Source organism: Cervus canadensis, chromosome 2, assembly GCF_019320065.1.
Source record: "Cervus canadensis isolate Bull #8, Minnesota chromosome 2, ASM1932006v1, whole genome shotgun sequence".
Lineage (NCBI taxonomy): Eukaryota > Metazoa > Chordata > Mammalia > Artiodactyla > Cervidae > Cervus > Cervus canadensis.
In genome coordinates, this window is record NC_057387.1 from 98,113,141 (window position 1) to 98,134,536 (window position 21,396).

Genomic DNA, 21,396 nt, shown 5'->3' on the forward strand with positions numbered 1-21,396 from the left:
CCCACCTCCTCTTTGTCTCCCCACCGCTCTGAAGTCACTGGGAGTTCTGTTCCCATTCCTATGCTTATTTTGGCAATAAATCGTGATGTTAAGGAACTTGTTGTCCCTACGGACAATGTGTTCAGAGAGCCTAAGTCATAGTTAAGGATAACCTTTACACAGATTATCCCCATAAGTAGTAATTAGGTTCTATAGTGTCCTATTGAATTTGAATTGAATGCAAATTTTTCAGTTTTATGTTTCGGAGGAATGGGGGTTTGGAGTAAGCTGTCATCATAAACATAAGGAAATGATGTAGTATACTAGAAAGAACAGTGTTTTGGGGTCAAGTATAGTTCTTATTACTTTGGATAAGTTATTAATCTCTCTAAGCCTCACTCTTCGCCCATCTGTGTAATGGAGTAATAATTTCTTCCTCTCAAGATCATTCATCAAGAAATAAGATTATGTAATAACTATTCAGTAAATATTACTTCCCAGCTACCTTACTTAATGGGATATGTTTCAAATTTCAAATAACCAATTAATATATGAATGTTGGTTGGAAAGATTCTGATCCTTAGTTGGCAACTGCTTGTGTTAACATGTCACAGCCCTGGATATAGTTTATCCTAGAGAAGTGTTCTAGTATTGCAAACTGTAGATCGTTGTCAAGTCAGTTTAATAAATTATGACTAGCTTATCTTTTTAATTAAACAATAGGGGCCTACCTGGTGGTTCAGTGGTTAAAAATCCACCTTGCAATGCAGGGGATGCTGGTAGATTCCACATGCTGCAACTAAACATTGGCATGCCAAAACTAAGACCCAGTGCAGCCAAATAATTTTTTTTTAAAAAAAGCTTTTAAAGAACAGATTTTAAAAATCAATGTGGTGAGGATATTGTTTCATGAAACTTTTGTTTCAGCTTTCAGTTTTTTACCATCGAGTATAATGTTAGCTGTGTGTTTGCACATATGGACTTGAATATGTAGAAGTACATTCCTTCTATACCCACTTTATTGAGAGTTTATCATAAATCGGTGTTGAATCTTGTCAAACACTTTTTCTGCATCTAGTGAGATGATTATATGATTTTTATCCAGTCATTTTATTAATGTGGTATAGCACATTGGTTTGTGCATCCTAGAATCCCTTAATCCTTAATAATCCACTTAATCCTTTTAATATATTAATCCTTTTAATATATTGTATATTTGGTTTGCCAATATTTTGTTAAGGATTTTTGTGTCTATATTCAGTAGTAACACTTGTTTGTAATTTTCCTTTTTTGTGTGTTTTCTCTGTTTGCTTTTAGTGTAGGGTGTTGTGGGCCTTGTAAAATAGGAAATATTCCTTCCTCTTCAGTTATTTGGAGTAGTTTGAGAAGGATATTAAGTCTTCTTTGAATGTTTGGTAGAATTCACCTGTAACCCCACCAGGCCCTGGACTTTTGTTTTGGGGGAAGTTTTTGATTACTGTTTCAGTCTCTACTAGTGATTGATCTATTAGGATTTTCTATTTCTTCATGATTCACTCTTGGAAGACCTTCCTTCTAGGTTGTCCAATTTGTTGACTTATAGCTGATCTAATCTTCTGTATTTCTGTCATATCCATTGTTATTTCTCCTCTTTCATTGCTGAGTTTATTGGTACCTCCTCTTTTTTTTTTCTTAGTGAATCTAACAGTTTTTCAGCTCTCAACTGATCTATAACTATCCTCATATCGCTAACCTAAATTTTTGTTTGAGGTGATGTAGTATGATTAGTATTGTTATAAGCAAAGTACAAGGTGTATTTTCCCTTTCAAAGCATTCCTCTGGGAGTCTACATATTTATTTCAGCTCTGCTGCTATGGCTCAGAATGGATATGGAAATCCTCTTTCAGAATTGCATTTTCTTCCTTTGAACAGTGTTCAAGTTCTAGAAATAGCCAGAAGTCATCTGAGGCCAAAATCAATAGCTAATTTGGTTTTGGTTTAAAAAGAGGATATCATTGGCTAATATTAAATATTATTAGGTTTTTAGACTAATTTAGTTGGCTCCGAGCAAAATAAGTATTTTTTGAGCACCTATTATGTCTAGGCACTGTACTAAGTGCTGACCTCTAAGAACTTATGTGAAGACAGTTATCATCGTGGAGTTCCTAAAATATTTTGATGAAAGATAGCAACAGTGAAATGAGGGTTCAGCATTAAAGGGCATCATACTGAAATGTCTGAGCCCATGTATATTTGTAAGATTCCTACTATATTATTCTAACATTGTATATAACTCACTAGAATGCACAACCAAATCAATTAATCTACAAAGTATATGTTTCTGAGTGTGGGGCACTGTGGCAGGCAGCAGAAACACGAAAATGTAAACTGAGGGAACTTAAAAATCTAAGAAACAGGGCTATTCATCTATCCATGAAAAAAAAATGTAAATGCTATAACAGATACGAACAGAAAGCCATGGAGAAAAGAGGGTGCTGTCTTTTCCTTTAGAGCCAAATCATAGCAATGTGGACTTTTTTCACTGGACTTTTTTCGTTTAACTTTAGAGTTAATGCATACTTGCAATATATATTGTTCTGCAAACTTCAAGAAGTTAGACCTGAGGTAAAGGTGGTCTGGTGCGCTGGCCGAGGAAGGCGCTGCTGCTGCTACTGCTAAGTCGCTTCAGTCGTGTCCGACTCTGTGCAGCCTCATAGACGGCAGCCCACCAGCCTCTCTCCCATCCCTGGGATTCTCCAGGCAAGAACACTGGAGTGGGTTGCCATTTCCTTCTCCAAGGCATGAAAGTGAAAAGTGAAAGTGAAGTCGCTCAGTCGTGTCCGACTCTTTGTGACCCCGTGGACCGCAGCCTACCAGGCTCCTCCGTCCATGGGATTTTCCAGGCAAGAGTACTGGAGTGGGGTGCCACTGCCTTCGAGGAAGGGGCAGAATGAGCCAACGATCCTCTAGTACACCACCTGGAGGTGGAAAGTCCAGAGGCAATGCTGCGAGCATGACTTTTAGTGGGCCTGAGTTCTCTATGACGTGCCACTTGAGGGTTCCATACAGTTCTCTTTATTTCTGTTCAATCTGGATTTTAGAATATGAAACGTCCTTTGAATATCTTGAGTTTAGTATTTTTAGAGCTTAGGGAAAAGAAAACACATAATGAGATCCTGGAGGCCAGATGATGCCCTCAAGATGCCAATGTGTCTAATTCTCAACAAAGCAAAAAGCATAAGTTTTAATTGTGAAAATAGAGAATATTCAGTTACAAAATCCTACACATAAATGGGGCAACAGAATTGCCCTGCCATCAGCTCTGCTCTACAGAGCCAGAGTCTATAAATGTAAGAAACCCGTTAGTAAGCCCCACCTTACCCCTGGAGTCATTACATTCAGGCAGGACAAGGTGGAGGCTACACCAATCCTGAAGGGTTTCATTCATTTCCAAGGGACAAACAGTGCACCAGCTGGTAACAGAACTAGAACTCAAACCCAGGCCAAGTTTAGCTTGGAAAAAAATCTGTTCTGTATGATACAAACTATTGTCACCAAGGGATTCAGAATCCTGAATAAAGAGGAAGAAGTACAGGCCACTGGCCCGACTGTGGGTTGCTCTGGTTCAAGGCCACGTGTATCTAGCACTGCACAACAGAGACAAGGAAAGATTCAGTGAGGGTGAGGCAAGGTTTGGCCCACCATGCTGGCAGAAACCCCACAGAGGCCAGTGGGAGCGGGTAGGGCTGTTTAATATCTTCAGTACCATGGCCGAGGACATGCTGCCTTGCCCCACAGAGCATCTGGAAAGAAGATGTAGGAGAGTGACCACATCAGGCAGTAAAAAGCAGTTATAGAGAATGGACACAAAAACAGCATGATGACACCTAGAAGAAGGAAAAAGGCAAACACTCAATTTTTATGAAGCTGTCTTGTGTGTATTTTCCACCCTCTAAGTCCAATCCCCATCTTTTCAGCCTTCAGTTTTAACTCACACTAAAACCATTGACACATGAGCCTTACCTTTATTAAGTTTGTGTAACTAGATAATTACAATCTAATGCAATCTCTATTTCTTTGCATTGTTCACTTAAGAAGGCTTTCTTATCTCTCCCTGCTATTCTCTGGAATTCTGAATGTGAAAGTGTTAATTGCTCAAAAATTCGGAAAAGTGTTAATTGCTCTATTGTGTCTGACTTGTTACAACCCCATGAACTGTAGCCCGCCAGGCTCTTCTCCATGGAATCCTCCAGGCAAGAATAGTGCAGTGGGTAGCTATTCCTTTCTCCAGGGGATCTTCCCTACCCAGGGATCAAACCCAGGTCCCCTGCATTGCAGGCAGATTCTTTACTATCTGAGCCACCAGGGAAGCTCTGACTATTGAATATTCATTGGAAGGACTGATGCTGAAGCTAAAGTTCCCATACTTGGCCACCTAATGCAAACAGCAACTCATTGGAATAGACCGTGATGCTGGGAACGATTGAGGGCAAGAGGAGAAGGGGGAGACAGTGGATAAGATGGTTGGATAGAATCACCAACTCAATGGACAAGTTTGAGCAAACTCCAGGAGTTAGCGAAGGACAGGGAAACCTGGCGTGCTATATAGTCCATGGGGTCACAGAGTCAGACATGACTTAGCAATTGAACAACAACAATGCCATCTCAGATTCCTTGTTGTCAAATTCAGATCAGAAATCAGTCTTAGCCAAGAATACATTTGAGTTGCCTGGGTCTCTTGAAAAGGGAAAAAAAATGTATATTCATACTGTTTCAAGTTTAACATGTGATAGGGGTCAATACAGTATTATACACATGTGGAAAAGAATTAACATAGCAGGCTCAGGACTGCTATCCTTAGAAAATCCTGCTTGCAAGGTGGGCCAGGAGCCTAGAATCTTGAATAATAAAGTTTCCTACACTGATAAAAACTGATGAGAGCAACTGGTTATACAAGTGAGGTAGTTAATGCAGAACATTGATTTCCTTCTATGGAAGTCTGGAATTTTGGTACATGCTAGGCAGAGAGGAGGGGCTTCCCTAGCGGCTCAGTGGTAAAGAATTCGCATGCCAACGCAGGAGACTCAGGTTCAATCCCTGGGTTGGCAAGATCCCCTGGAGAAGGAATGGCAACCCACTCCAGTATTCTTGCCTAGGAAATCCCATGGACAGAGATGCCTGGAGAGCTACAGTCTATGGGGTCACAAGAGATGCACACGACTGAGCAACTAAACCACCGCTAGGCAGAGAGGACCTGTGTGTCCAGCCCCTGTAAACGCCTTCAGCACTGAGTCTCTAAAGAGCCTCCTAGAGGACAGACCTTCACAAGCAATGTCACAGTCCAGTGCTGGAGACTTGTGTCCTGCGTGACTCCACGGGGAGGGGATGCTTGGAGCTTGCACCTGGTTCCCTCCAGACTTGGTTCCTTTCAATTTCCCCTTGACTGATTTTGCTTTATCCTTTTGCTGTAACAAATCTGAGCTGTATGTGTGACTCTGCAGAATCCTGTGAGTCCTCCTAGAGAAGCACTGACCCAGGGGTGGTCTTGAGGGAGCACCCCCCCCCACTCCACTCCCACAACACAATTTCAATCTCAGATTTACCACCAAAGGGCACCAACATTTGTGGAAATCTACATTGCACTAGAGGCTTCCCAGGTGGCTCAGTGATAAAAAAAAATCTGCCTGCCAATGCAGGAAACACATGTTTAATCCCTGGGTCAGGAAGATCCCCTGAAGGAGGAAATGGCAACCCACTCCAGCATTCTTGCCTTGGAAATCCCATGGACAGAGGAGCCCAGTGGGCTACAGTCCATAGCGTCACAAAGAACTGTACATAATAGAGCACAGGCACACACACTTTGCACTAGACAGTCTGCTAGGTAGGTTACAAAAAGTACTTTATGTGCATTTCAGAATTACCCTGTGATTTAGGATTAAGTCTGCTTTTCAGATAAGGAAACAGAGGGGATATAATTCGGACAAGATCCTGATTCAATCCCTCGTCTGCCTGGATGTTAAAAACTAGACACACACACACAAAAAAAACTAGACACAGACTGCTTCAGAAAGCTCAAATGGAGGGAGGGAGTGTATCGTCTATGGCATTTCCCTGAGAGGAACCAGCATATATTCCTCAAGAGAAATCAGAACATGGGACCTGAAAAAGACCACTTCTAAGGATAAGAAGCAGTTACAGAAAGGTATTGGAACATTGGAATACTACATCTAGAGAACAGTCATTGATTTGTTGAGTTAATGAGATAAGATTTTAAACCAAAGCTGTCCTGGGAAAAGGTCTCAGTGGCCGTACAGCAGCTCCTCAGATGTACTGAGCTCTGTGGGGGAGAAGGGAACTCGGTCTAAAAAGATGACTGGCTGCACTCCAGTATCTACAGCAGGCATTTTGAAGTCTATCCAGCAGGGCTTCAGCATCAACTGGTGTCAGGGTTGTGAGGTGCAGCCCCCCCTTTGCCCACACAGCACAGACAATCCATGGAAGGCTGTCAAATGTGCCATCTATTTTGAGAAGAGGGGATCGATGGTGTCTACAAAGAACACTGTGGGAAACACTGCTGCAATGAGATAAGAGAAGGGTGAGTGAAGGGAAGGAGGGGGCTAAGAAATTTCCATTTACAGGACACATCTGTGCCAGAGGATTTATATACATTACCTCATTTAATCTCAAGAATCTTGCAAGGTAGGGATTATCAGCTTCGTCTTATAGATGAAGAAAACTGCAGCAGGCTCAAATTCAGGCAACTAATATGTGCTGAAGTTAGAACTTGAACTCAGGTCTGTTTAGCTCCAAACCAGGTGTCTTCTCCCCTCATTGTGCCTCCGCCAACTGGGACACAGGAGGAGCCAGCACTTAGAACTTGGACAGGGCTGTGGGTGCTAATGCTACAGCAGAAAGGGTGTGAACTTAAAGGGGAGAGTCAGGATGAAACCCAGGACCCTTAAACCAAGTGAAAGTGTTAGTCACCCAGTCACGTCCGACTCTTTGTGTCCCCATGGACTGCAGCCTGCCAGGCTCTTCTGTCCATGGGGTTCTCCAGGCAAGAATACTGGAATGGTTGCCATGCCCTCCTCCAGACTCAAGGATTGAACCTGGGTCTCCTGTATTGCAGGCAGATTCTTTATCATCTGAGTCGCCACTTCAAACCAAGTGGACCCACATACAAACTAAGCATAGATGTCATCCTGTTTACATGAGTGCATTTCAAAAGAAGAAAAATCGATGTTCCTTGAAGAAGACCATAAATCAGGGAAATCTTAGGGAGACATCTTCCAGGGCCCCAGTGTGACCAGGGCCTGGCACCCTTTACTCAATTGCTATAGCCCAGAACCTGCTTCCTCAATATCAGCTGTACAATATTTCCAACACTCATGTCACATCTCTCCATCTTTACCCCCACCATCACCTTTCATGTGACAGAAAGCTGGTTTTCCTACTTCCATTCTGAGTCTCCTACAATCTATTCTCTACACTACAGTCAAAGTGAACGTGTAAAACTGCTGCTCAGAAATCCCTTTAGAGACTTCTCATTTGCCTCCAGGATCCAACCCCCAATCCTGCCCGTCTGCTCGCTTCACTGGCCTCAGTCTGTTGCCAGCCCTCTCTCAGCAAGTCCAGCCACACTGCTGCTCAAATGCATCTGGCTGCTCCTTGCCTCAGAGCACTCACAAAGCTCTGTTTCATTTTCTGAACCACCCCTCCCACTACTTGGCAAATCATCTTGTAGTTTCCATGTGTTTTTAATTTTTTCCAGTTTTATTGAGATAGCATTGACATATAACGTGGTATTAGTCCCAGGTATACCAACAACTTTGATATTTGTGTATATTGCAACATGATATCCATAATAAATTTAGTTAGTATCCATCACCTCACAAAGTTACAAATTTTTTTTCTTGTGATGAGAACTTTTAAGATCTACTATCTTAGCAACTTTCAAATAGACAATACAGTATTGTAGACACCATGATGTACATTACATGCACAGAACTTACTTATCTTGTAAGTGGAGTTTTTACCTTTTGACCAATTTCACCCAGGTTTCGTTCCCTCTAGGCATTCCCATCTAAACTAGGTCACCCCCTGATGCCCTCTGAGAACATGCTGTAGTGTCACAACACATCAAAACTATATATTTTTAGTTATTTCTGCCAAGATTCGTTTGGTGTCTGACTCCCCCATCGGGAGGAAGTATTTGTCTGGTTTACCAATTTGATTCTTAGTACCTGGTATATGGCAGGTGTTCCTAAATTCCTACTGAACTTAATAACATCCAACAAATATTTACTTGAGTATCTAATACTATCTACTATTGTGACTGGCACAATCCTAAGTACTAGGGATTATGGCACAAATAAAAAAAGAGTCCTCTATGGGTGGAGGGGGCAGGTTTAGTATATATAGACAACAAACACATAAATACACTTCAGGGGATGATATCATAGGTTCTATGGAGAAAAATAGAGCAGGGTGAGAGAGAGAGGGAGTGTGGGGTGAGAAACAGGCTGGCAATGAGGAGCAATGATAATAAAGGATCACTAGTGACATTAAGAGCAGTATATTTCACTTACCTCCCAGATAGACCATTTTTTTCCAGCTCTCAGACTCCAGGATTTCGTCATGTGGGTAGTAGCTCTGGTCCATCATGAACAGAATCATGAGTGAGGCCATGCAAGAGAGAATGAATGTGTTGCCTTTGGTCAGGAGGGAGGTGGAAGCCAAAACACAGGAAGCATAGGGGCAGGGTAGACCCTTGTATGTGAAAGGAATGCCTGCAGAGAAAGAAAAGATGGGGTTAGCTGCTTCCCACTGCTCTAAAGCATCCACAGGAGGAAGCCCTTCTCTCTTTGGGTCTTCCCTACCCCACATTCCAAATTCCCTTACTCTCAGGGCAGCGTCCAGCTGTAAAGAACTTAGTTATTCAGAGATGACATGTGGGTTTTGCACTGTATCCCCAAGGTAAAGCAAGCAGTTAGGACCAGGCCTGTGCCTTGGCCCCTACGAAGCCTCTGTAGAAGAGGCCTTTGAGATTTTTCCGTCTGCCCCTGCATCCCCTTATATTGTTACCTTAGGCAAGGCAATTACCCTCCCTGGAGTTCAGTTTCCCCATCTGTTTTGGGAAACTGGAGTATGACCTCTAGTTCTAGGGTCTGTGAAGCCATGTGCTCCATCCAAAGGTCACACAACAAGAAAAAACACAGCTGGTTCAAGAACCAAGGGTTCCCACCCGCTAGACCAGGATTCAGCCAAGGCAACCTGTAACCTCCAGTGGGCCTGGAGCAGGAGAGAAGGAAGCAAGAGGGTCTCCATAAAAGGAAGGAGAGGTGTCAATTACTGCTCCCTGGGTTTCTGACATCCAACAGTTTCTCCCCTCCACAGTTTCCTACCCTCAGTCATAAGTCTGGTTTCCACTCACCGGCTGAATAAAAACAGAGGCGGAATGAAATAGCTAACACATAGATGATGGCCAGGAACCCATTCAGAGGTCCATCCACGCCTAGAAGCAGGGCTGAGGCCAGGCCAAAGGTGGTGAAGACTGCAAAGTCATTCAGCTCAGTTCCTGCTCCAGAAGGCCAAAGTCAGAACTTTCACTCACATGTCTTGTATCTTAGTCCCCTCTGGTGGGGGAAGCTGGAGTGGTGACAAGCAGGATCCTGCTGTCAGGTCCCTGAGGGGCCAGAAGGCAATGCTGCTCCCTGGGGTGGTCTGCTGATCAAAGACTAGGGTCTCCCTGGCTCTGCCTCAAACTGACCGTGTGGCCTTAGGCAAGTCTTTTCCTGTCTAGGTCTTAGTTTTCCTGTCCTTCAACATGCAAGGGTTGGACCACAATTGGAAACAAATCAATGATATGGAACCCTTTTTTTTTTCAAGCAAAATCTTACTTGGGAATATTTTATTATATTTTAAGTGAGTTGCTCTGCTTGGGGTATTTTTCATTTCTCCACACCTCCATTACCACAACCACCGCTCCCACTCCCAGATCCACCCTGACAGGGAGACAGGGCAGATAAGCCAAGTGAAGGCCAGGAGAAGGACAGCCAGAGATCCACAAGTGAACCAGCAGAGCAGCTAGATCTAGGCTGCAGGGCCCACAAACTCCTGTTCTAGGGCTGCTTCTGCTATGCTCAGAGGGACTGAACAGGGGTGGTGACTGCTGGAAGCCTGCTGGATATTATAGGACAGGGGAGCTGACTGAATGGGTGCTCCTGGGGTCAGGATGATGAATCTGAGGCCTGGACTCACCGGATCTGGAGCAGATGTTCAGGTGTCTGGTCGCTGACCCGATAGCCATGTCTAATAGAAAGCTGACCAAAACCATCCAGGAGGCGCAGGAGGATTTCCTAAAGTGCAGGCCCGCAGGCCAAACAGGACAGCTCTCTCACAGTATCAAAGAGACTCCACCCCTACCCACCCCCGACTAAACCAATATGCTTCCTATGCTAGCCAGCACACATATACACACTCCTACATGTCCCTAACGCTCATCCTTTCTGATCTGTGCTGCCTTACACACCACACACACACACACACACACACACACACACACACACAGACTTACATCCATTCTCAACCCACATTCTTAAAGGGCTGCCCTCTATAGGTAATCATTAAGAAACAAGGTCCCTTCCAATTCTAAACTCCAGGCGTATTCAATGGCAAGGGAGATCCTAGGTCCTAACCCAGCCTCCACAACCATCTCACTGTGGCCTCTGTTCCTCCATCTGTAAAATGAAAGGTTTGTATCAAATGATTTCTTTAACAGATACAAGCCTATTTAGATTATCTATTTCTCCAATGTGAGTTTTGTATCTTCGAAGGAGTTGATCTGTTTCATCTTAGGCTATCAAGTCTGTGGACACAGAGTTTTTCACAATATTCCTTTATTATACTTTTAATGTCCATGTAATGATTCCTCATTTTTCATTTCTGATATTGGTAATTTGTATCTTCTCTTTTTCTTGGATAGCCTGGCTAGAGGTTTATCAATTATATTGATCTTTACAAAGAACTAGATTTTGGTTTCATTGATTTTCTTTATTGACTTCTTGTTTTCAATTTCATTGATTTCTATTCTAATTTTTATTATTTCTTTCCTTCTGCTTACTATGGATTTAATTTGCTCTTTTTTTCTAGTTTCCTAAGATGGAAGCCTACGTAACTGACTTTAGATCCTCCTTCTTTTCAATTTTTTTAAAGACTTTATTTTTTTAGGGAAATTTTAGGTTTACAACAAAATTGAGAGTAATGCAGAGATCCATTACCCTTGTTCTCACATATGCATAGCCTCTCCCATTATCAATATCATTCAACAGAATGATACATTCTGGCCTTAGTATATGCCAAAAGTGACCCTACACTGACAAATTGCAATCACTCAAAGTCCATAATTTACCTTAGGGTTCATTCTTGGTATTACATTCTACAGTTTTGGGCAAAAGTATAATGGCATATATCCATCATTATAACATCATACAGAATATTTTCACTGTCCTAAAATTCCTCTGTGCTCTACCTATTTATGTCCTCCCCGACCCTCCTGACAACTACGATCTTCTTACTGTCTCCATATTTTTGGAGACATATTTCCTCCATATTTTCTTTTCCAGAATGTCATGTAGTAGAGGTCATATAATATGTAGCCTTTTTAGATTGGCCTCTTTCACTTGATTATATGCATTTAATGTTCCTCCACGTCTTCTTAGGGCTTAATAGCTCATTTGTTTTTAACACTGAGAGTGATAGTCCATTGTCTGGATGTACCACAATTTATTTATTCATTCATCTACTGAAGAATACCTTTGTTACTTTCAAGTTTTGGCAACTATGAGTAAAATATCATAATCATCTGAGTACAGGTTTTGAACATAGTTTTCAATTCACTTGCTTGATTGTACGGTAGGAGTTGGGCTTCCCTGGTGGCTCAGATGGTAAAGAATCTGCCTGGAATGCAGAAGACCTGGATTCAATCCCTGGGTCAGGAAGATCTCCTGAAAAAGGGAATGGCTACCCACTCCAGTATTCTTGCCTGGAGAATTCCGTGGACAGAGGAGCCTGGCAGGCTACAGTCCATGAGGTTGCAACAAGTTGGACATGACTGAGCAACTAACGCTGACACGCTCGCTGACTCATGCTAGGACTATGCTTAGTTTGTAAGAAGCCACCAAACCATCTTCCAAAGGGGCTGGACCGTCTTGCGTTCCCATCAGCGGTGAGTAAGTGCTCCTGTTGTTCCACATCTTCAGAAGCATTTGTTATTGTCAGTGTTCTGGATTCTAGTCATTTTAATAGGTGTGTAGTGATATCCCATTGTTATTTAATTTGCATTTCCATGATGACATTTGATGAGTATCTCTTCATATGCTAAAATGCCATATGTATATCTTCTTTGGTGAGGTGTCTGTTAAATTCTTGGGCCATTTTCAAATTGAATTATTTTCTTATTGATGAATTTTAACTTTGTATATTTTGGACTATAGTTCTTTATCAGATGTATCCTTTGTAAATATTTTCTCCCAGTCTGTGGCTTATTTTCTAGTTCTCTTGACATAGACTTTGGCAGAGCAGATTTCTTTTCTAATATATGCATACAATGTATAAATTTCCCTCTAAGTACTGCATTCACCGCATCTCACACATTTTGATAAGTTGTATTTTCACTTTCATTTAGTTCAAAATATTTTTTCATTTCTCTTGAGACTTTTTTGTCTATGTATTATTTAGAAATGAGTTGTTTAACCTCCATATATTTTGGAATTTTCTAGTTATCTTTCTGTGATTTCTAGTTTAACTCCATATGGTCTGAGAGCATACTTCATATGACTTATATTCTTTCAAGTGTGTTAAAGTATGTCTTACAGACCAGAATGTGGTCTATCTGGGTGAGCTTGAGAATAACATATATTCTGCTATTGTTGGATCAAGTATTATATAAAATATCAATTAGATCCAGTGGGTCAAGGGTACTATTCAACTATATCCTTACTGATTTTCTGCCTGCTAAATATTCACTTATGATAATAGATCCATAAAATTCTGCTTGTAGTTCTATCAGTCTTCATCTCACGTATTTTCGACACTGTAAATTATTTCCAAGATATCTTTCATACCCTACCTTCAAGGATTCCTTCTTTTTTGGCTGTGCTGGATGTCCGTTGCAATGCACGGGCTTTCTCTAGTTGCAGTACTCAGTGGCATGCAGGCTCAGTAGTTGCGGGGAGCTGACTTCTCTAGTCGTGGCACATCAGCTTAGTTGCCCCATGGCATGGGGAATCTTAGTTCCCAGACCAGGGATCGAACCCACATCCCTTGCATTGGAAGGTGGGTTCTTAACCACTGGACCACCAGGGAAATCCCACCTTCAAGGATTCTGTGTTTCTTTCCAGCACATGCTCCCAGACCCCCTCTGAAAGCAGCTATAACAATCTCAGGCCAGCTTGCTGTAGGAGGCCACACCCAAGTTGACGCACTGACTGCAATGCTTGGGTGGCCCAGCAAAAGCAAACAGAGAGCCTGACCCTAGACCTCAGCTGTCCCTAAACAACCTTAGAATTTCCTTTGTTTAGACCCATATTTCTGTGTCTAGAGGGGCTTCACTGGTGGCTGAGTTGGTAAGGAATCCCCCTGTAATGCAGGAGACATGGGTTTGATTCCTGGATTGGGAAGATCCCCTGGAGAAGGAAAAGGCTACCCACTCCAGTATTCAGGCCTGGAGAATTCCACGGACTATACAGTCCATGGGGTCGCAAAGAGCCAGACACAACTGAGCAACTTTCACTTCACTATGTGTCTATAGGGAATTGGGCCCACCATCATGGCCTTAAATACTACATTCCCAGATTAGGTTGAACTAAGAAGATAGAGATTTTCTGCTGCAGGTATGTCCCAATTCATGAAACCCCCAAACCTAGATTTAGAGAATTTTTAAACTGGAAGGGAACTTAAACATCATTAGGTAAAACCATCTTATTTTATGGATGAGAAACAGATCCAGAGAAGTTACTTGCTAATGGTTATAAAGAATCAAACAGATTAAGAGGATATTGCTTATATCATAAAGGACTTGTTTGTGTATGTGCACTCAGTCACTCAGTTGTGTCTGACTCTTTGTGACCCCCATTGACTATAGCCCGCCAGGCTCCTCTGTCCATGGGATTTTCCAGGCAAGAATACTGGAGTGGGTTGCCATTTCCTTCTCCAGGGAAATTTTCCTGACCCAAGGATCGAACCCACATTTCCTGCATCTGCATTGGCAGGCGGATTCTTTACCACTGAGCCACCTAGGAAGCCAATAAAGAACGTATCTTTTTTAAAATATTTATTTATTTATTTGACTGTGCCGGGTCTTAGTTGTGGCATGTGGGATCTTTATGTGGGATCTTCAGTTGCAGCATGTAGGATCTAGTTCCCTGACCAGGGATCGAACCCAGTCCCCCTGCATTGGGAACTCGGAGTCTTAGCCACTGGACCACCAGGGAAGTCTCCAAGATAAAGTCTCCATTATCTTTAAAGATCTGATTTCACAAAGGCATTGAAATACAATTCAATTCATAGAAATACAATTTGCTTACAATTTTTGGGGTGACCCATACTCATGTCTCAGACTTTCCAGAACAGGGTTAACTTTAACTATTCTGCCAGGTCATATGCTCTAATTTAAGAATCAAAAAAATATTAATGGTAGCCTACCTACCCAAGGATTGTGCAAAGGCTACAGGAATGGAATCTTGATTTTCTCATAGAAACCATTCTAGATTGCCATATCTGGAAAGATCTATAGAGGTCTTTAAAGATGGAGAGGGACTTCCCTGGCAGCCCAGTGGTTAAGACTATGTGCTCCCAATGCAAGGGACATGGGCTTGATCCTTGGTTGGAGAACTAAGACCCTGCATGCTGCACAGCATGACCAAAAAAAAAAAAAGATGGGAGAAACTGAGGCTCAAGATGTGACCTAGCCAAGGTCATCTTCACCCCTTGACTCCTAACCCACTGCACTTTCTCCTGCCCCAAGTCAATCTGTATGCCTCAGTGCTTTGTTCTCTAGACAAACCCCTCCCTCCCTCATGCCATTGGCTCCAGCTCTTGGCAAAGAGCTTGCTGGGCCCCCAAACATACTTGCAGAAGCTGCAGAAGATGGAGAAGAGCCCCAGGATCATGTTGGCCAGGGACAAGGCATTGACAACATCCTTCCAGGTAAATTCATTCATCTGGGGATGGCTCTGCTCTTTGGTCAGGAAGAAACTGCTGCACTCACCTGGGGCCCAGGAGAGAGGGTCATGGGGTTGCCAAGGTCAAAGAGTCCCAAAAGAAGCTCCCAGGGACCAGGTGCCTCCTGTTCCCCTAGACCTCACCCCAGAACTGCACCCTCCCAACATCAACATCATTTCACTGGCTGGAATGAAGGAGACTACAGGTTGATGGAGGAGACCCAGGAGATGAGACAAAGTTGCTGAAGATGAATGCCTGGGAAAGTTCAATAACAAAATGAGTGAATCATAGCTGTGAATCATAGCTATGCATCATGACCACAGCCTCCACCCGTCTCTGACTATACCTCTTGCCTTATACCACAGACCTCTCTCCAGCCCATACAGTGACCCTCCTGGCACTCCCACGGTGCAGGGTCCAAGGGGCATGGGCCATTCCCCAATCTGAGAGATAAGCCCCTTGTCATAAAGACCTTTATCATAAATGAGCCTCCTTTATTTTTACATTACAAAGTAAGTAAGTGTTAAGTGTTAGTCGTGCAGTCATGCCCGACTCTTTGCAACCCCATAGACTGCAGCCCATATTCCAGGCAAGGATACTGGAGTGGGTTGCCATTTCCTTCTCCAGGGGATCTTCCCAACCCAGGGATTGAACCCAGGTCTCCCGCACTGCAGGCAGATTCTTTACCGACTGAGCTACAAGGGAAGACAAAGCTACTTTTAACACTCTAGAGTGAGCCCACAGGAATCAAAACACTGGGAAGAGGTAACCCCCTCACCCTAGGAGTGGCCCAGGAGGCGAGAGGCTACCTGATGGGAGGGAAGCACAAACGGCCTGCTGCAGATTCAGGCTCCTTTGCCCCTCCAGCCACACTCCCTCCCTCAGAAGGAGAGGGTGTGGCCTAGGTGCCTCAGGGTCCTAGTTCAGACAGTCCCCAGCAGCAGGCCCAATACCAACAGTGGAAGGGATGAGAAACACAAAATGAAGACACACAGCACTGGATAGTTCACAGGACACTTTTACCACATTCGCTCTCCTGATCCTGACAACCTGGGGAGATGCTACTATAATTTCCCCCATTTCATGGTTGAGAAAACTGAGGTCCTGAGAAATGGACATACTTGCTCACAGTCACATATTAGGTGAGTAGAATCAATCCCACCTGTTTGATTCTAAATCTGCTGCTTCTTACTAGGGGCGTGATCTCAGCAGAAGGAGGTCTTTGAGGCAGGGGGTGATGAGGGAGCTCCGATGGCCAGCCCAACGGGGCAGCTACGGCCTTTCCATGCAGAAGCAGCCCCTGCCAGTCCTCCTCTCTCCCCCAGCCTCCTTTGGCAGCAGGGATCAGCTGGCCCTGGCCATTTTCACAGTCCCACTGTGTCTGTGTTCACTCTGAGACCAAATACGTGCACTCCTTACACATAAACTGCATTGTGAACCTTGTTTTTGGAGAAAGAACCCCAGTGTTCTCTGAGACAGGGAGGCCCCACCAGTTGTAAACACACTACCCACATATAAAATCCTGCACTTGAGTAAAATATACAAGTTCCAAGGTGTTTCCACATCTGTTTTCTCACTTAATCCCCACTCATTTTCGAGGTGAGGAAGCAGAGACTCTGCTTCCATATAGCCCCTCTGTACAGCCCCAGGCGTTTCCGGTCTGGGCAAGAGCTAAAACAAGTCATGGTCCTTTCCCATAAATACTGCCACCAAAATGCAGAGGGTGAGAGGGGCTGGATTGGAGTTTAGAGCTAAGAGTTTATTAGGCAGCACAGCAGAGGTAACTGCTCCCATAGGCCAGCTTTATTCACCAAGGGGTATCAGTAGCTATAATGACAAAGTCACTGGGACTTCTGAGACCTTGTCATGCCAGATTCCCTCAAGACATAAGACAGGAAGCAATGCTAGCCAGACAAATCTGGGATGGGAAGGGGAGCAAAGGACTAGAGTTATGTTCCCTCTCTGTCAACCCTTCCCTCCTGGTCTGTCCTGAGTCTCAGGGCTGAGCTGGCAAGAACAAACACCTCTGTTCCAGCCTAGCCCACTGTTGCCTGGAAGAGCAGCATCCTAGCATCTCTGCCTCTCTGCAGAGATACCTGGGGTATGTCCAACAGTTACTAGACACACCTCATCTATACTGCTTCACAGTTTAATTAATGTTCAATTAATTGTCTACCAAATTATCTTGTTCATTCACAAAGCACGTTCATCTCTGTGGTTTCCAATGGCCCTGTGAGGTCTGCCAGATAAAGCAAAGAAGACTCAGAGAGGGGAAGAAACTTGTTCAAGGTCACACTGGAAGTGGCAGAACAAGACTTCCAACTTCACCTTAAGGGTTCTTTCCTGTGTACTCTGCTGTCTACCAACCAACAGCACTGATCATTTTGTATTTGTTGTAAGCTCAGATTGAGCAAGGTGCTGAGGAAAGTCCTTGGTACGTGCCTGGACCTTACCGTCTATTCAGGAAAAGAAGACTCATGCATGCATGTGGAGACTTACAGACTGTTCATGGTGATAACTCATCTTACAGGTGGGGAAACTGAGGTTTCAGGACAGTTGAACAATTTGTCCCATTTACTAGCGGAGCCAGGACTGGAATTGGGTCTCCTCTTTCCCAATTAAAAGCCATCTGCAGCATAATGCACAGGCTCCAGGTATGAAAGGATGTGGACCCAAGAGTAAGGGCTGTTGAAATTTAGAGGAAAAAAGAACAATCCATTCATTGAGCAAACATCTGGTCTTGAGACAAAAAAGATTAAAACCTGGTCTTGTCCCTCAAAAACCTGGTCTGGCAGAGGCTTCAACCCTGCACAGAAAGGAAGAGGTGATAAGGCTGCTAAGGGAGCATAGACGAGGGGTCCTGCCTGTCAGGGGGCTTAGAAAAGGCTCCTCAGAGGAGGGGTCAGAGCCGAGGCCTTGCCCAGCAGTGGCCGGCAGGACTAGCTTGTGTCGCTCCCCAGCTCCCTGGAGGTCATCAGTGGCTCCAGTACCCTCAGGATGGAGCTCAACTCCTTCATTCGGTACGCAAGTCCTTTCTGCATTGCCCCTTGGCCCCTTCTCTGCCCGCTTCTGGTCTTGGGTTGGGTGGTGATCCTCTTTGGGAAGCCTGGCACGCCCTCAAGTCTTGAGGTGCTCCTCCTCTGCACTGCCACATGTCCTCGTGCTCACCGTGTGACAGCTGGCACTCTGAGTTGGCACCGCCCATGTGGTCTTCCTTCTCTAGAACAGGGAAAGGAACTTGAGTGCCAACCGAGGTCCCCGGTGCCCAGCATGAGGCCTGACAACAGAAGTTGTTCGGTGATTGTTAAACTGATGGAGCACTCTGCTGCTTGCCTGAGATCCTCTCCCTGCCCTCATTCACTCAAAGCCTGTCCAGTCTGGCCCATGAGCCGCCTTCTCAAATGAACAATCCAGCCTCGTCAACGCACCCAAGCATCTACCCGATGCTTATGATCTTCCGTTTACTCATTTTTAAAAATGTGCTTGCTGATGCTTGCCCTGTGCCCAGCCTGCATGTTCTGGGCACACGGAGCATCCTCAGGAGGCTGGGAATCGGGGGGTGGGGGGGGGGGCGCAGATGTATGCAGGGACAGTGAAGGCCGTGTGACGAGTGTTGTTGGACAAAGGTTTGTCAGGTTGCTGAGTATGTCCAGGGAAGACTAAGTCTGTGAGGGGGGCAGGGGAAGGCTCCACCAACATGACATTTACGACTCTATAAGCATAAACAAAAGGGATGGCGGTAGCGGGGAGGGCGGGGCGGTGGCGAGGGCAGTTTCTTGGCAAAGGAAATTGCAAGAAGGCAAGCACAATGAGGAGGCTGGATGCCAGGGAGAGAGGGGCGCCTGGAGGCAGAGCCTGCAGGGAGGTCACCGTTGTGATAGCTGGTGTGATCTTGCATTTCCCCTGTGGCTTGGCAGTAATGTTTATTTAGTAAGAGGGTGTAGGAGGGTGTCTTGCTCAGATGTGGGTTGCGAGTGGAGGGTGGTCCCGAGAGGAGAGGCTGAAGAAAAGGAAATCAGCCGTGAGACTGGTGAGAACGAAGTGAGCGAGCCGCAACGGCAGACGCTGGGGCTGCTCCTGGTAGGAGTGGGGAGGGTTGCGTGTGACTCAGGGCTTTCTCGGGAAAGGCAAGGGCGGTGGTGTCGGTTCTGTGCCCAGGAACCCGGCAGCATTGGTGCGAGAACGCTCCGGTGACACTTCCCTGCGGGCAGGCGGTGAGCCACAGGCCCAGCCACTTGTGTGAGAAGCGACCTGCCTCCCCGCAGCCACCCCACTGCGCCCACTACTCTTGAGGCCAGCAGCCCAACAGAGAACTGGCCTCCTCCTGACGCTGGTCCGTCCAAGCTGAAGACACCAGCGTGCTCCTCCTCGTCCCTCCCCCTCTGCTATTCCGCGCGCCCTGCGGGATGACAGCAACGGCGAAGATGCCCAGGCTAAAAGATGGAAGAGACCAAGCAGGGGCTGGGCGCCAACACCTCGAGACAGCTTTCCCCGCTCCCCCCGCCCCCGCCCCCACCCCTGCCGTGATCACTGACAGCGTCTGGAGGAGGCACGTGCTGCTGCGGATGCTTACCTGGGGACCAGACATTCTTAGATGGGGTGGGGGCCCACACTCCTCCCCCCGCTTCCTGTGCGGTGGAGGGGCCAGCCGAGGCGTGCGGGAGCTGCCGACCCAAGCCTCTCACCCCTGGCTCTTAGCTCACAATCCCCAGGAGGCAGGGGAGGGGCAACAGGGCTTTAGCTGGCAGGAAGAGGGGCCTCGTTTTGCAGTGGAGCCCGAGGTCTTGAAGCGGCAGCGCCGGGGGTGGGGTCTGAGAGGAGTGGACTAGTGTAACACGACGAATGTGGAAAGGCTCAGCAGGTGAAAAGACCAGCGCGTGCACGGTGCATGGGAGGTAGGCTGGGAGTTGGGGGGCGCGGGAGGGGGGGAGGTAAAACTGTAAAGGGACGCTGGGGTCCAGCGTATGAAGGGCCCCTGAAATATAAGGCCCCTCCTCGTGGACAGGGCTTCGGCTCTGCTTGGATCACTGCTTTACCTTTGAGCCTGTATGAATGCTAGGCATATAGTACCCTCCCACCCCTAGCCTCAGTATTTGTTGGATCAACGACAAGCTGAGTAATTTACACTGAGTCCTGAAAAATAGTACATTTTAAGGGAAATGACAAGGTCAAGTTCAGATTTCTAAAAGGTCAATTTTATCAACTCCCTACCCCCAATCTCTCACAACCCCCAGCCAATACTCTTCACTTTAAACTAGCTCCAATTCCCCAAATGTTATATTACGTCTTGTCAATGTCCCTCAAGTGCAATTTTTTTGGTCTAGAATTGTTTATCATCCTATTCATCTACCTATCTCCTAGATGTTAGAAGTAAGAGTGTTCTGGTCAGGAGTCACTCTTTGTGACTGGCAGGACTATTTTGGTTGATGTGGCTTGTTAAGTGGATATTCCTTTGTTCATTCACAATTCTATACAAAAATGAACCCGCCCCCTACCCTGAAAGACAGCCTTCCCATAGAGAGGACAGTTGGTACCTCCAGATAAGCTCTAACTCTTGTTTTTCAGTTCCCAAGCAGGTATCAGCTCCTCTAAGTCTTCTTAAATTCTCTAAGCTGAGTTAGGTAGCTCTCCTCGGTGCTCCATGATATTCCACATGTACTTTCATCATAGCCCTTTTTATACTATGTTGTAATGGCTGACTTACTCTCCTCAGCTAGATTGTGAGCTTCCTGGAAATACGGGCCTGTCTTACTCAGCTGTCATTCTCCAGAATCTGGAAGCTAGAAGGCACTTAATACTTAGTAATTAAGTATTATTTACTTATTTATGGGTGGGTGGATGGGTAAATGAAAAATGGTTACTCTATATAATCACTGGGTCTTAGTCCCTCGAGATGTTACCTCCAAAATCACTTCACAGTGCTCCTTTCTCTGAACTTGGTAACCGACTTAACCAGGAAATCACAATGGCACCACCTAGTGGTCAATGTAGGGAGTAGAGTGAAGTAAGCCAGACCTTATTAATTGTGCAGAAGTAACAGCCCATAGTGATGCTGGGAGGGGTTGGAGGCAGGAGGAGAAGGGGACGAGAGAGGATGAGATGGCTGGATGGCATCACCGACTCTATGGGCATGAGTTTGAGTAAACTCCGGGAGCTGGTGACGGACAGGGAGGCCTGGCGTGCTGCGATTCATGGGGTCGCAAAGAGTCGGACGCG

The 21,396-nt window shown here is 45.3% G+C and overlaps 1 protein-coding gene across 2 annotated transcripts; it reads right to left on the reverse strand.

Annotated features, from left to right (window-relative positions):
- Window positions 1-2,937: 2,937 nt before the first annotated feature.
- TMEM269 (transmembrane protein 269) lies at window positions 2,938-21,352 on the reverse strand. Of its 2 annotated transcripts, XR_006268181.1 has the most exons (8): window positions 19,754-21,352; window positions 18,349-18,457; window positions 15,088-15,226; window positions 10,219-10,316; window positions 9,392-9,535; window positions 8,547-8,747; window positions 6,631-6,804; window positions 3,741-3,845 (listed from the first exon to the last, which is right to left on the reverse strand). XR_006268181.1 is itself a non-coding variant. In XM_043461659.1 (7 exons), exons 1-7 carry the CDS (start codon window positions 19,766-19,768, stop codon window positions 3,718-3,720), a joined length of 834 nt encoding a protein of 277 aa, XP_043317594.1. In that variant the 5' UTR covers window positions 19,769-21,352; the 3' UTR covers window positions 2,938-3,717. The 2 variants fall into 2 exon arrangements, 1 of the variants encoding a protein (XP_043317594.1); XM_043461659.1 differs by lacking the exon at window positions 6,631-6,804 and having other exon boundaries at window positions 2,938-3,845.
- Window positions 21,353-21,396: the final 44 nt, after the last annotated feature.